Source organism: Tiliqua scincoides, chromosome 2 (assembly GCF_035046505.1).
Source record: "Tiliqua scincoides isolate rTilSci1 chromosome 2, rTilSci1.hap2, whole genome shotgun sequence".
NCBI lineage: Eukaryota > Metazoa > Chordata > Lepidosauria > Squamata > Scincidae > Tiliqua > Tiliqua scincoides.
Window position 1 is genome coordinate 27945324 of NC_089822.1, and position 15464 is coordinate 27960787.

The following is a 15464-nucleotide window of genomic DNA, read 5'->3' on the forward strand; positions in this document are numbered from 1 at the left end:
TTCAAGATCAGTAACTGCTGCTGAGTTTATGGCAAAGCTCTGTGGCAGAAAGATAGTGTTGCCATAGGAATTCACAGTTCTAAACAAGACTATGAGCCTGATTGTTCATACTTGGCACTAAGTTAATGAACCAAGAAATTCAAGCTCTGTGTCTATAATTATAAGTGCTGTACAACATACTTTCATAAAAGTACTATCATTAATAAGGAAGCTCTGAGTTATAAATTCCTGAATAAAGTCACATTCACAGTTCCATAGATAGATTATATATTCAGTTATATCACTAATTCCCATATATTGCAATATGTTAGTTCAAGGAAATGCTTAATTAGCAATTAACCAGGTTATTCCATATCTTATTCAATGTTGTTTTGGGTTTGTGGCTTTTTTCCAGTGCTTTGCAAATACAATTTTAGTGATATTCAGCATACATAAAAGAAGTTTTATCATTATTAGAACTATACAAATGGATAAGGCCAGGTCAAATTAATCATAAGCAGAGTAAGATCAAGCAAACAAGTCCTAGACAATGTATCAAAATGGAAGAGCTAATATTCCATAATATTTTCAAAAGAATAAGGTTCAATAACTGAAAGATTTAAAGTTAAAAGGATGTGTTAACAATGATCTCATTGCAAAGGAAATCAGTCTTGATAGAAGTTCAAAAATTGTAACTCTGCCCGCATATATGCAGTAATTTTTAGACTAAAACATAGTATACCAAACATGAGAAAATCAGTGTTGCATCGATGGTATGAGATTGTTTCACCATTTTGGTGATTAAATGTTTAAGGGCACAATCCTATGCCTGTCTACTTGGAAGTTCCATTGCATTCAGTAGGGTCTATTCCCAAGAAAGTGTGCATAGGATTAAATAATAATAATAATAATAATAATAATAATAATAATAATAATAATAATAATAATAATAATAATAATAATACAGGTATTTATATACCACCTTTCTTGGTCATCAGATTTCTCCTCAGACTTTAATTCAAGGTGGTTTACATAGGCAGGCTGATTCTAATTCCCTGTAGGGATTTTTACAATTGAAAGGTTCTGTCTTTCAAGAACCACAACATTTCAGATGGATCTTTTATGATCTGGTATCACATTCTGGCCTCCAGTTTCCTCCCACGCAGGCTTGACAAGCAGCTCCTTCATATCTCACTTGAAGGGTGGCCAAAGAGCAGATGGAATAATTCGGCTAGGCTTGTCAGCTGCTTCAGGGTCTCGCCGTTCATGGTGCCGGTGGCCTCGAACTGGCAACCTTCAGATGTTATCTTCAGGCAAATGGAGGCTCTACCCTCTAGACCAGACCTCCTGCCCTCCTGCAGCCTCAGTCTTTTAGTTCAGTATTTTTTAAACTTTTGAATCTCCACAGCTCCTTTACACTCCTAAAAACTATTACAGAGTCCCAAAGAGCTTTTGTTTTATGTGGGTTCTACCTGTTGAAGTTTACCACTTTTAGAATTTAAGACTTGATAAATAATACAAATAAAACCATTATTTGATATTTTTTGTACCTGTTCTACAGTACTTGGAGAATGCACAACCAGCTAACTATAATAAAAATATTTTAAAACATATTTTGTAACTGTCTAGATGTGAAGTCACTTCTTTCAGTGGCCTCCCTAGGAAAGGTTTCCAGGCTTCTGCTGTAGGGGACCTGGCTGGGCTTAGAGATAAGCGCAAGCAAGGATGTTGAGGCCTTTTGGATATGATTGCTGGGCAGCTTGGAGCTTTGGTACCTTTGTAAAGCAGTGCCACACCAAGCCCTGTGGGAGCTTCTGTATTCAACCAGTGGGCTGAAAGAAGCATGGGGATTGAACACCAAGGGAATGGGATGCTTGAATAAGCAAACTGAGACAGGGGGCAGTGCTTGGAATTTAAGGGCAGCACTTGGGAATGACACTGGTTTTATGGTTTGCTGCAGAGCCCCTGAAGGAATTTCAGGGAGCCCCAGTGCTCTGAGGAGCACACTTTGAGAAGCACTGCTCTTGTTCAACAAGAATCGTATACATTTTTGTCAAGTATTTCTTATTTTTAGTAACCATGAGTAATGTCCAAAAGGGGTCAAAGTTGTATAAATGTCGTGACTTCCAGAGAACAATTTAGTATAAAGTCTCAACTGTAAATACTGGAAAGAAAAAAGGAAAACACCAAGGAAATGCTGTCGTAACTGTTGATAAAATATGTCATTATTGTGAGATGCCATGTTCTAGAAGGCTAAAATTTCTCAGCTGTACCAGGATTAAAAATTATAGATACCAGTGAAGAAATGCCATGGGATTTATGTTGTCTGTACTTATTCTACAGTTTAAATATTTATTTAGAAGTAGTTTGAAGCTGAACTTTTTTTATTCATCTGATGTCAACCTTAGCAACAATGATGTTTTGAAACAGGATTGTCCAGTAGCCCAAGAATAAGATTCATGGATGTTTTAAAACCACTGAAGAGGACAAAAATAGTGTCTTGGTAATGGTGGCAGATGGATTAAATATGCTTCTGCAGTACTTTCATTTTACCCTGGATAGTCTTATAATTAGAGATAATTCCTTTGTTCAGTAATTTCAGGTAGATCTAAAGAAGATCTAAAAAGAGATATTTATGCTTCTAACAGCCACTATTTTTCCAGCCCATCAAGTTTGGTGTCTTCAAATCCAACTGATTTTTGCCAATCAGGGGATCAAAATTAAGATGATTATAAAAATAATCACCTGAGAGAATTGCACCAAAATCTCCAATTTTGTTGTTGAGACTAAGTAAGACTAGATCTATTCCTTTTCAAGTGACCATCTACATTGATGTCCAATATGGTGGGATCGCTGTATCCGCAAACTCTGCATCTGCGGATCAAAAATATTTTTTAAAATCCTGTTGCTTTCTCCTTTTTCCCTCCTCCATGGCTGCCAATGATGCCTTTGAAGCTCATTGTGTGCAACTGCAGACTCTGGCTCACCATGCTTTCCTCTCCACTTCTCACAGTACCTCACCCTTCAGGTTCCTCCAGCCTGGAGATGTTTTAGCATGGGAAGCACCCAACAAGGCCATCACTTAGGCAGGCAGGCAGCCTCTGAGTCTTAAAACCTTTCATCTAAAAATACAGTACTATGCCATTTCTGTATATGGACTTGAGCATCCACATTTTGGGGTATCCATGGGGAGTCTTGGAACCAAATGCTCATGGATTCCAAGGGTCTGCTGTAATAAGGATTTTGTTAGGTTAATTTTATGAGTCAAGTTTAGACTAAAAGGATAAAGAATATTCCTCAGAGCAGGAGTGTCGAACATCAGGCCCATGGGCTGGATGCAGCCCCCGGAAGCTCTTTATTTGACCCTCAGGCTCTTCCATCAGCTGCTTTCAGCTGTTGAACTGTGCTGAGGAGTCACTGCTGAAAGGGCACCCTACATGATAATTGGGCTTTCTCAAATCTTGAAAGTATGATCAAGATTTGCATATTTTGTCTTCTCTCATTTGCAGTAATGAGTTCCTATGTTTTAAAAGTCTTATTTTTGGTCATGACCTGCTTCATGACATCACTTTTTGCCCTCAGCAGGCATCATGAATGCTATTCAACCCACTGTATGAAATGAGTTTGACACCGCTGTGTTAGAGCAGCATTTTTCAAACTGTGGATCGGGACCCACTAAGTGGGTTGCGAGCCAATTTCCGGTGGATCCCATTCATTTCAATGTGTATTTTTTAAAATAGATTTGATTTTACCATGTGATTGCATTTGGGGAAATGTTACAGATCTGTACTTTTAACAGGCTACTATGTATATGCTTTTAACAATGATAGCCAATGGGGCTTACTCCTGGGTAAATATTAGTAGAATTGTAACCTTTGGGATGTTTGGGGAATTTTTAAAAAACAGGTCAGCATCTGCTTGGGATAGTTAGGAGGGTTCTTATTTAGATCAAATAAATTTGTAAACTTATGCTTATTATAAACTTTTAATTTATTTGATTGATTGGTTTGGTTGTATGGAGGGTGTTAAAAATTTTCATGCTTGATGGTGTCACTACTGGCCATGACATCACTTCCAGGTTAATAACATCACTTTTGGTGAGGCCTGATAGATTGTCATTCTAAAAAGTGGATCCCAGTGCTAAGAAGTTTGAGAACCACTGGGTTTTAGAGTATTGTGGCACTGAGCATGAAAATGACATCAGCATGAGAAAATAATGTGATGTCTTTTTCTGTCATTGTTCAATTCTTTTTTCAAGTACCCCTAAAGGTTCTGGCAAGTACCCCTCGGAGTACATGTATCCCAGTAGGGAACCACTGCTCTAGATAACTGTAACGGAAAGCTTCCATGAATTGTGCCCTTCACCATTTTTCAGTATTTGCCAGCTTTTTTCGCTATATCACCAAGCAGGGCCCATGAGAGTGGGTCAAGGGGGTAGTTTGTACCTGGGCCCAGGGTCAGAATGGGGGCCCAGGAGCCAGAGAAAGGGCTGCAGAAATTGTGCACAGTGGTGGTGGACAGGTCGATTAAAATGTCGACCCAATGTGCGGCGGCAGTAAAGAAGGCCAATTCTATGCTTGGGATCATTAGGAAGGGTCCTGCAAACAAAACGGCTAATATTATAATGCCGTTGTACAAATATATGGTAAGGCCACACCTGGAGTATTGTGTCCAGTTCTGGTCGCCGCATCTCAAAAAAGACATAGTGGAAATGGAAAAGGTGCAAAAGAGAGCGACTAAGATGATTATGGGGCTGGGGCACCTTCCTTATGAGGAAAGGCTACGGCGTTTGGGCTTCTTCAGCCTAGAAAAGAGACGCCTGATGGGGGACATGATTGAGACATACAAAATTATGCAGGGGATGGACAGAGTGGATAAGGAGATGCTCTTTACACTCTCACATAATACCAGAACCAGGGGACATCCACTAAAATCGAATGTTGGGAGAGTTAGAACAGACAAAAGAAAATATTTATTCAGCATGTGGTCGGTCTGTGGAACTCCTTGCCACAGGATGTGGTGATGGCGACTGGCCTGGACGCCTTTAAAAGGGGATTGGACAAGTTTCTGGAGGAAAAATCCATTACGGGGTACAAGCCATGATGTGTATGCGCAACCTCCTGATTTTAGAAATGGGTTGTGTCAGAATGCCAGATGCAAGGGAAGGCACCAGGATGAGGTCTCTTGTTATCTGGTGTACTCCCTGGGGCATTTGGTGGGCTGCTGTGAGATACAGGAAGCTGGACTAGATGGGCCTATGGCCTGATCCAGTGGGGCTGTTCTTATGTTCATTCTCCTGTTGCCACCCTCCCCTTAGCTTGTTTTACCCTCTCCCCACCCCTATTTTCCCCACTCTTGCCACCACTGTACCTGCTCTGTTTTGTCCCCTGGTTCTGCACCTCAACCAAGGAAGCAAGGTTCTTCTAACAGGAAACACTTTTTGATTGGATGTTATTTCACAACCCTGGTTTCTTGCAAGAATGCTTCCCAAGAAGTAAGAGAAGTTAAGGTCTCACTTCTGCAACCCACTGAACAAAACAATCACTGTGCCTTTGAAAACCAGAGGTAGCAGGAGAGCTCTCGCCTATAAAGTCACCAAGAGTTGGTCAAGACTGAATGGATAAAACACACACACAAAATACAGACAGGTCTCTGTATCTGGGGATCAGGTATCCTTGAATTTAATTATCTGTGGATGTGGGAGGTGGGGGAAGCCTGTGCCCCCTGAGCCGATTCTGTCACTTTAATTTTTGTGTTTCTTCCTAAAACAAAGTGAAATCATTGCTGAAATGAAGAGCAACTGAACCAGCCTTCTTGCTAGATGGAGCCTAACTGAACTCGAATAGGAAGTGCTTCTTGTTAATGTGTAGTTATTCTCCCTCAGAGGTGTAACGCACCTCCCCGATGCCAAGGGCAGTGATGTTACAACATCAGTTGACATTGTGTCATATAACGTCACTTCCGGGTTCTTCCTGGAGGGGGAGTTGCTCACTGTGGTGGACTTTTCCTCTTAGACTTTGGCCTCTCTGAGGGCAGGAATCCAACTGGATCAGGCCATAGGCCCATCTAGTCCAACTTCCTGTATCTCACAGCGGCCCAGCCTTTTAAGTGGGAGTGAACAGGGAAAAGGTACCTCACATTGCAGTTAAAAGGGTGAAGCAAGGAGATAGGTGTTAGTCACTGACTGCTAGGTGTTCCACCTGCCAGGCCCTTCTCCATTCACGTGCATGTGTGAGCAATCCTAGGGTCTGAACCTGAGGAGTTCTCGCAACCTTCCTTCATGGTCCTCTGGTCTAGGCCTAAAAGCTAGTTCTTACAATTAGAAGAGACCAGGGAGACTCCTAAGTCAGATCAGGACTCCTCTTTCCTTCCACACTGAGGTTTTTCCCTTGCCCAAGAGTGGTAAACCAACCTTGATCCCCAGATGGTTAAGAGAAGCAGAAATAAGAGCTGCCCCAGCCCTGCAACAAAGTCATGGTAGGGAACGTCCAACACAAGCACAAACATGATGCTGCCATGCAATCAAAGACCAAAAGCTGCTATGGCAGTTTCTTGACCAGACCTAGACTCTCCTTGGGAAAAAACCTATGACATCACAAAGAGCCTAGCCCTGATTGGCTCAGGGGACCTTTGTGATGAAATCACAGAAGACTTCACAATTAAGCAGGAGCATCATGCCATAGGGGTACATTGTGCTTGTGCCCAGAATCCAAAAGAGGCCTGGGAACCAATGGAGGGGAGCTGGAAATTTCCTGAGATCTCAAAAAATGTTTGTATATATTGTGTGAAGGATATATATATTGTGTGAAGACATTCACATTTTGGGTCAGCCACATAGTTTTATATATTGTGATTCGCAGAAATTGTGAGTCAATGATTGTATGAAATTATGATACGATGGAGAAGGACCCAAAATAATCTTTGTACCCTTTAAGGCGTTACAGTGGCTTTAATTCAGTTTTAGAATTTTAGAAAAGAGTACTGCTCAGATCCTGGGATTGTTTTAGTTTTTGAAATTAGTTTCAAGAATATTATTATTAATTATTAACAGTATTTATATACCGCTTTTCAACTAACAGTTCACAAAGCGGTTTACAGAGAAAAATCAAATAACTAATGGCTTCTGGTCCCAAAAGGGCTCACAATCTGAAAAGATGCAAAATGAATAAAAATAATAGTAAAATGAATTGAGAACTTAATATTTCTGTAGCAGACAGAAGTGAGAAGATAGTCATAAGAGCTTGTGTAATACCTGCCTGGGATCTTTGATTAAGCTGTGGTTCCTTATCAAGTGTACATGGATGCTTTTTTTATGTTTATGGGACTTGAAACATGTATAGGACTTTCTCAGTTGTGAGTGTGGCATCATGTATGTTTAATTTATTCCCAGAGCCCAAACTTGCATCTGTTTATGAAGCAAGAAAAAAAATCTAAGTAGGCATTCACACTAAAATGATTGAATTTGACCCTCCCGTTTCATGTATTTTGTTGTCCAATAGCATGGGTCTCTTGATCAAAGGGTAGGTTGGCAACCTTCAGTCTCGAAAGACTATGGTATAAGCCTACAGCACCCGGTATTCCCAGGCAGTCTCCCATCCAGGCGGTCTCCCATCCAAGTGCTAACCAGGCCTGACCCTGCTTAGCTTCTTAGATCAGATGAGATCGGGCATGTGCAGGGTAACAGTTGCTGCAAATGCAGTATAGAGCAAATGCTGGTGTCCAACCAAGGCAAGACCCCTATCAGCCTGCTGCAGGAGTATGGAACACGCATAGGCAAAACGCCCGTATATGGCCCACTGAAAGCCAAGGGACAAGCACATCAGCCCAACTTCACCTTTCACGTCACTGTCAGTGACATCAGCTGTACCGGCGAAGGTCCTAGCAAAAAAGCAGCTAAACGCAAAGCGGCCGAGGTGGTACTCAGGCTTCTGAAGGGAGGCAACATGCTGGAGCCAGCAACGTTGGAGGAAGCCAGTTCCCCCATCTAGGAAGCCAACCATAGACCCCATTGAATTTTGCTGATAACTGACATCCTGATCCTCTTACCCCTGGGGGTGGGGGATAAGAATAGGCCCTCAATTTGGCTGTACTTGTCGTAAGTGGAGACTAAACAGCCACCGGGTAGATGGAACTCAATAGCCTGGGAAGGCAGCTCATCTGAGAGAAGGAAGACTCTGAACCCAAACCTCCACTGCCTTGTGGCTACATCCAGTTATGGAAAAGGCTTCAGGAGTCAACCTCGAGGCAAAATCCGGAGCCGGAGTCCCTGAGGCAGTTCATGGCTGAACACAGTCACGTTCTGGCAACTCCTGCGACGCCGCTGGAACAGACCGTATTGGCTTCTGCCTCTCCATTGGACCATTTCAGCGATGTGGAGAGGGGGGATTTGCTGCATGGGAAACAGTCTATCCTCCATATCTGCTTTACCCAGGCTTCGTGCACTGGAGAGGACACTCTGTTCCAGAACCACTATTCAGAGAGCGATACCATAGTCTTCCGAGACTGAAGGATGCCAACATGACTTGATCAAATAATGTTGTCATCCTTCTGTGATTTAGCTCCCATGAAAGTGTGTCTCCACAACTGTGCTTCTGCAGTAATTGAGGTCATTCATCCCTCTTTTTTTAACCCAAAGAGTAAACCGGAAGGATTTCTTTAAGTTACCTTATTTCTATAGGAATGTGGTAATTCCCATTTCTGTGTTTTGAAGACTTATAATGTAAACTAAAAGTGTATTTCTTTTTAAAAAGTTAAGTAAAATATTTGTAATTCTGATTTTCTTTATTAGTTGTACATGTTTGGTTTGTTTATGCATAATTCCATTAGCTTCAGTGAAATCATTTGTGTGCATGATGTCAAGGTGGGAGACATTCTTAGGTGTATTTGATGATAATTACAAGACTATGAATACACTTACAGAAAAACTGCAGAAGTTCTTCATTTTAGTAGATGTATGAGCTTACTATTCATGTCATAATTATCTGTAATGGAGAAAAATAGTGATTTGCAGTACTTGAGATGAAAAATGCATGAGTGAAGGAACACATTTATCTTTGTAGGCTATGTCTGGTCTATTTACAAAAAGGCACAGATGTGAAATTTGTCTCAATAATTAGATTTTTAATTAGTCTATCATAAGTTTGATAAATCATTGTTCTGTTTGGCATTAAGAAACATGTAAACACAAATACATGTATTTGAATGGGAGCTTTAAATGTTTATCTTTTTTATGACATATTTATGCATTATAAAGAAGTCCTTGCACTGTTTCAGATGAAATGTCAATGTTAATAGGGTAATGTCACAGTGGCAGATGGGTTTCTTTGTTGGATAATAGCTGCATTAAAAATATGGTTATAATTAACCTAAGTGTATTGCTGATATATGATATAACAGGTATAATCCTAGGTTTTTCTACATTCAAAATGTCCATGGCCAGTCTATAGTTCTGATTTTGATTAGGATGCTAAAATGAAGATTTATGTCTTCTGAAATAACTATTGATGCCTATTTATCGTATTTGCATACTTTTGCATTAAAGTACTTTCTTCCCTTCCTACAGCTGCCGGACAAGTAATCGTAAAAGTTTGATATGCAATGGACAGTCTTCAGCTATGCCTCGACCACATTCACCACTTTCAGCCCATGCAGGTAATCCCACTTCTTTAATACATTTCCTGGGTAAAGTTGTTTGTGTTTTAAAAGTACACATGATGTAGTTTTGACAATTCATAGTTGTAATGGGCTTGACTAAACTGGGGTTGGTCTGGGGGTTACTTACCCTGGCACGCTTAGGAATTGCTACTAAGTGAGGCAAGAATCAGGGGGTTGAAATTCAAGTTTTAATGCTAAACACATTATATACTAGGATTAATAGTTGGCACCATGAGTTGTTCCTTTCATCTGGAAGTGATAGGACTCTGCAACAAGCAATGAGATAATTTCTCCCAAATCAGAGAACCTTCCTCTTTTTACTGAGTCACAACTTTCATCAGTTTACCCACTCAGATAATATACACTTTGCTAGTAGTTTACTCAAGTAATTTGGGCAGTAATGTGACTTAAAGGGAAATTTTATTTAGAATTGTGCTGAAGTAGATGTCAAGGGGGGCTAGTATAGTGACTAAAAAACTGAACTGTGATCCGGAAAGTCCCTGTTCAAATCTTGGCTTTGTTATGAACCTACTAGGTGGTCTAGGAAGAGGTGTACTTAAGAAATGGATAAATCAATAAGAGGTAGAAATAGATGAGTATGTAGATTAGGAGATATAGGATGATTAATTAGTAATGGTATATGGTATTTAGCACTCCTAAATGTATATGTTTGTATGTCTGTGTGTTAATAAATAAATAAAAAAGAAATGCAAGGGAACGTAAACCTTTTCTGCAAAAGAAAACATAAAAATGTTTTAGTAAAAGTTAAAAGTGCTTACTCGATTGATAACTAAGCAGATCCTTCTTTTATGGACTTTCTGTTTGTTCAAGACCTTTTTTCACTTGAGGGAACAAAAGGTCTGCTTTTGGTGCACTGGCTTGTAAGATAGCTTTGGAGGCTTGGCCATTTAACCAGTATTTACTGAATGAAGCTGCTTGGCACTGTCCTTATAGAGAGGTTATATTTATGGGAAGAACTATAAGCATTGAAAAGTTTAGTCAACTGAAACGTTTGGCTATAAGAACCTGCAGAATTTTGAATGTTGAAAGCTGTATTATAACAAGGTAATAGCTAACCCTGATAAATTAACCTTCTGTCTCCCCCCCCCCCCCCCCACAGCATTACCCAAGATAACATCCTACTAGGGTTTTGAAAGGAGTGTGTTCAGGCTTGTTGCAGTACAAATGAACATACTTAATATGACTCATCCAAGTTTGGAAATAATAGAAATGGAAATTCAGTCCTTGTTGGATATGGTGAGGGGGGTGAGCTGAGAGTGCTGTTCTGCTGTGGTCCAGGCACTCAGAAGAATGAATGACCTTGCTCTAAGTTCTATGAGCTGTCCGGAAGGGACACTGAGTGGATAAAGACCCCTCTAATGGACAGTCCAGTCACCATAGTCCTGCCCTCTCACAGCAGTGGTTTCTCCAAGGGCATCTCAAATAGGCTCACTGAAGCCACAACAAGAAAGGAGTACAACTCATCCTTGGCAGGAGGTCTGGTCTAGAGGGTAGAGCCTCCATTTACCTGAAGATAACATCCGCAGGTCGCCAGTTTGAGGCCACCGGCACTGTGCGACCTTGAAGCAGCTGACAAGCTGAGCCGAGTTATTCCATCTGCTCTGAGCGTGGGAGGATGGAGGCCAGAATGTTGTGACCAGATCAGAAAGAAACAGCTGAATGTTGTGGTTTCTTGAAAGATAGAACCTTCTTTCAAATTGTAAAAATCCCTACTGGGATTTAATTAGCCTGCCTGTGTAAACCACCTTGAATAAAGTCCGAGGAGAAATCTGAGGACCAAGAAAGGCGGTATAGAAATACCTGTATTATTATTATTATTATTATCCTCCAACACTCTGCAAGCTTCAGCAGCCAGATCCAGCTTTGCAAGAGCATCATGTGGAGCCAGAACCTGCTGACAAGTGTGGACATTCCAAAATATAAAGTCTGATCTCAAGAAGATTTCCTTAACCACAGCCTTCACAGGAGACACTTCCAGGAACACCCTGCTATTTTCCACCTGAGCGACAGCCATGGACATGGCTGTGCAGAGGATCATTGAGATCTTCAAAGACCTGACCCACAGGTTTGGAGTGATGCTCTTTGCATCTCCAAACAATCCTCAGGTGAGAAAGTTTTTCATCAGAGGAAGGTTCACGGAGGCCAAGGGAAACAACACCCTACACCAACCATGACCAAAAGGACTGCTTTATGCCTTCCTGCCCTCCAGTCTTCTTCCAAAGGTCATAAGAAAGATACAGGCAGAGAAGGCAGTATTGGCCCAAGCCAATGGTTCACCAACCTCCTATAGATGTCATCCGGAAACTGGTTCCCACTCCCCTGGAGTGGGAGATCCTCAATAGGGACCAACCCTACACCCACAACCAGAGCTGCTTCACTTAATTGACTGGATATTGAGTAGCAGAGCCTCACAAAGGCTACTCCGAAGCGATCTTGTCCACCCTCCTCTCCAACAGGAGGGAATCCACCAACAGGGCATACAACACCACTTGGAGGGTGTTCACTGACAGCAGACAGCTAGACCCCAGGATGGCTGGCCTCCTTAGAATTCTTTCAATCTGGGCTCAAGAGGGTATGACCACACTCAAGAGGCAAACAGCAGCCATGGCTTCCAATCTAGGCCATCCACAGGAGCTTAGGCTTTTCTTCCATCCCCACATGAGAAAGTTTCTGAAGGGGTTTGCTCTCCTCAACCAACTAGCCATTCATTGGGTGTCATCCTGGATTCTCAGCCTGGTCCTGAGGGCACTCACACACCTGCCTGCTCAGGGAGTTATCCCAGAAAATTGTCTTCCTGGTGGGGATCACCTCAGCCAGAAGGGTCTGCAAGATAGTGGCTCTTTCCATCAACAGGAAGCCCTGCACCTTCCATTTGGACAGGGTGACCCTAATTACAGACCCCACTTGCATGCCCAAAGTCAACTCCACCTTTCATAGGTCCCAGGTTTCATATTGCCCTCATTCTGACCCAGTCCTGTCCACCCCAGAGAGAGAGAGAGCTAGAGAAGCACACTCTGGACATCCTTAATTTTCCTTACCAGTTAGCTACCTTAAACTTTTATTTTCCTTTTCATGGTTTGCAATGTGGATAATTGTACTTTCACACTGTCATTATGTACTAGTAATTATTACCCAGTTCTGATTTGCATTAATGATAATGAATAAGGAAACTAGAGTTAGTATTTATTTCTGATTATTAATCTAAACGGAAATTATGTTCTTCTATGTGTATCTTCAAATTAGGGTATATCCTTGGATGGCACTCAATAATGACTTTTGCCTCTTTACTTTGTAATATTAGAGAGCACATACAATAGAAGTTTCACAGACTAGTGAAGGTGGTTGATAGCAAATTAGGCTGCTTATCTCAGTTCTCTGCTTTCTATGAAAAAAGTCCTGCTTCCACGTTTGTCTGGATTTAATATTTAATAATTATTATTTTTAATTTAATATGTGCAATCTCCTGATTCTATAATTGGGCTATGTCAGAATGCCAGATGCAAGGGAGGGCACCAGGATGCAGGTCTCCTGTCTTGTGTGCTCCCTGAGGCATTTGGTGGGCCACTGTGAGATACAGGAAGCTGGCCTAGATGGGCCTATGGCCTGATCCAGCTGGGCTATTCTTATGTAGGAAATGAACATCATGTACAATTGATTAAAATTACCCAAAGTCAGTCATCATTGCGCTGTGTTAAGAAAATGTAAATTAAATACTTAAGGTCAAATTGCACAGATCCTGTTAAATGCCTTTTAATGTTTTTAAAAACATATTGTTTGTCAACTTGAGGCATGGAAAGAATCAATCATTCTCTCAGGGCCCAATCCTATCCAACTTTGTAGCACCAATTCTATGCAACCCCGAGGCAAGGGAGTAACTGTTCCCCTACCTTGAAGAGGCCTCTGTAACTGCCTCCCCACTGCAGGATGCAACGTACACCTGGTTGGCACAGCTAGATCAGTGTTGGAAAGTTGGATAGGATTGGGCTCTCAGTCAGTAAATGTAAATGTGTAAATTCTGATGCTCAGGAGATTAGTGCATTTATATAGGCCCCTCCAGATCGATTTTGCTCAGAAGCGAGGTCTTGCACCATATGGTTGTCAAACTGCAAACTCGGAAGTTCTTCAAAAAGGGTTTTTTTCCTAGTGATCTCTCATCTACTGTTCTGGAAGCTGCAAGAGAGTATTGGAAAAAGATAACTGTTTCATCAGTTAAAATGTTGCTATCTTATATAACTTTTTATCATCAGAAACAAAGATTGTAAAGGTTGTAAAGCTTCTAAGATTTTTTAAAACATTTTTAAAGATCTTTCTTTCTTTCTTTCTTTCTTTCTTTCTTTCTTTCTTTCTTTCTTTCTTTCTTTCTTTCTTTCTTTCTTTCTTTCCATCCATCCATCCATCCATCCATCCATCCATCCATCCAGTAGGGCCCTTTAAACGAAAGGAAACAAAGTTGTTTAACAATAGCTTTGTTAATGCAAGAGAGGACAGCCGGCTGACAATCCATCAATCATTCGTGCTCCAGGCACTTGGAACAGCTTCACTCAAGGGAAAGACCCCTCCCTTCCCCCTGAGCACGTGAAAGAGAGGTAGTCACTTTACTCTGGGTGAAGGGATGGGTCACTGGCTCTGAGTGAAGCCTTTCTAAGCACATGGAGAGAGACTGATAGATGGTTTGTCTGTCTCATGCCTCTGTCTTACATCACAAAGGTAAGCAAGGCTGTTTTTAAATCGCCTAGCAAAGGGACATTGTTTTTTAATTGGATTTGCTTTAATGCGATTTTTGCCATCCACATGTGAGTTCTGGGAACAGAACATTCGCGAACAGCAAGACTCAACCTGTATATGCACCAAGGTTTTGGAGCAGGGCTGGAAAAGCAGTTTAAATTCTTAGAAGATAGCATCAGTTACTGAGGTGCTAACCTTCCATAAAAATGAACAAATATTTCATATTCTTATGCATCTTTGTGATCATCTCTCTGAAATCTTTTTCCAATCTTGATTTATGTGTTTCTGTGCATCATGAGACTTAAGACTTAATACAATCCAAATGAAATATGTAATAAAATATCAGGATGCTGCTGCTGCTGGCCACTGATACTTTCATAGCTGCTGGTTTTTACCAAGCGTTCTCTCCAGCAGGCTTGCTCAGATATTGAATTGCTGATTGAAAGTTAGATTTCTTCAGAGCAAGTCAGCTGTAGCTGCCACAAGTCCATATAGTGAAAGGTTACTATCCCCTCCTCCTCACTCATAAATATAGTTTGTTTTCTGGTAAATGACCAGATTTTATCAGATAAACTGTTCCCGCTAGTCAAGCTTCTGGGATGATATATAGCAAATCAAGCTTTTGCAAAACTTTAGCTACTCATTTATCAAGATTTTCCCACAGAGATCACCTGGTAGTGCTAGCCGCATGCTGTATGTTCTGCTGAATAGGACATCTGGTTGTGATCTGATAAGTCATACTTTGAAAAGCATGGGCTATGGATAGTGGCCTGTGATGTAAAATTCCTGATTTTATTCCAGATTATTACAGGCTAATAAAGCAGGACATTATAATACTTCTGGTGTAATCTCTGTGCATATATTATTGAAATATTGAGAAGCATTTAAGGCAGTTGTCAAATTGTGGCAAAAAAAATGTTTTTCATTGGAGTGGTGAATTTATAATTTAAAAGAACAACTATAATTAATCTCTAATTCCCTCACCACCAATTCAGTGTTAGTGCATTTAAAAAGTACCCCGTTTCATAAACAGACGTGTATTAAAATACATTAATAATCTATAATTCATGCAACATTTGCATTCT

At 40.9% G+C, this 15464-nt stretch overlaps 1 protein-coding gene across 4 annotated transcripts in view; it reads left to right on the forward strand.

The window, feature by feature from the left end:
• Positions 1-15464, forward strand: part of MAST4 (microtubule associated serine/threonine kinase family member 4) — a 248515-nt gene that overhangs the window by 133416 nt on the left and 99635 nt on the right. For all 4 annotated transcript variants that reach the window (XM_066616677.1, XM_066616679.1, XM_066616680.1 and 1 more), the window contains one exon: positions 9542-9630. In XM_066616677.1, coding sequence (XP_066472774.1) covers positions 9542-9630 — 89 coding nt within the window. The remainder of the gene's footprint in view (positions 1-9541; positions 9631-15464) is intronic.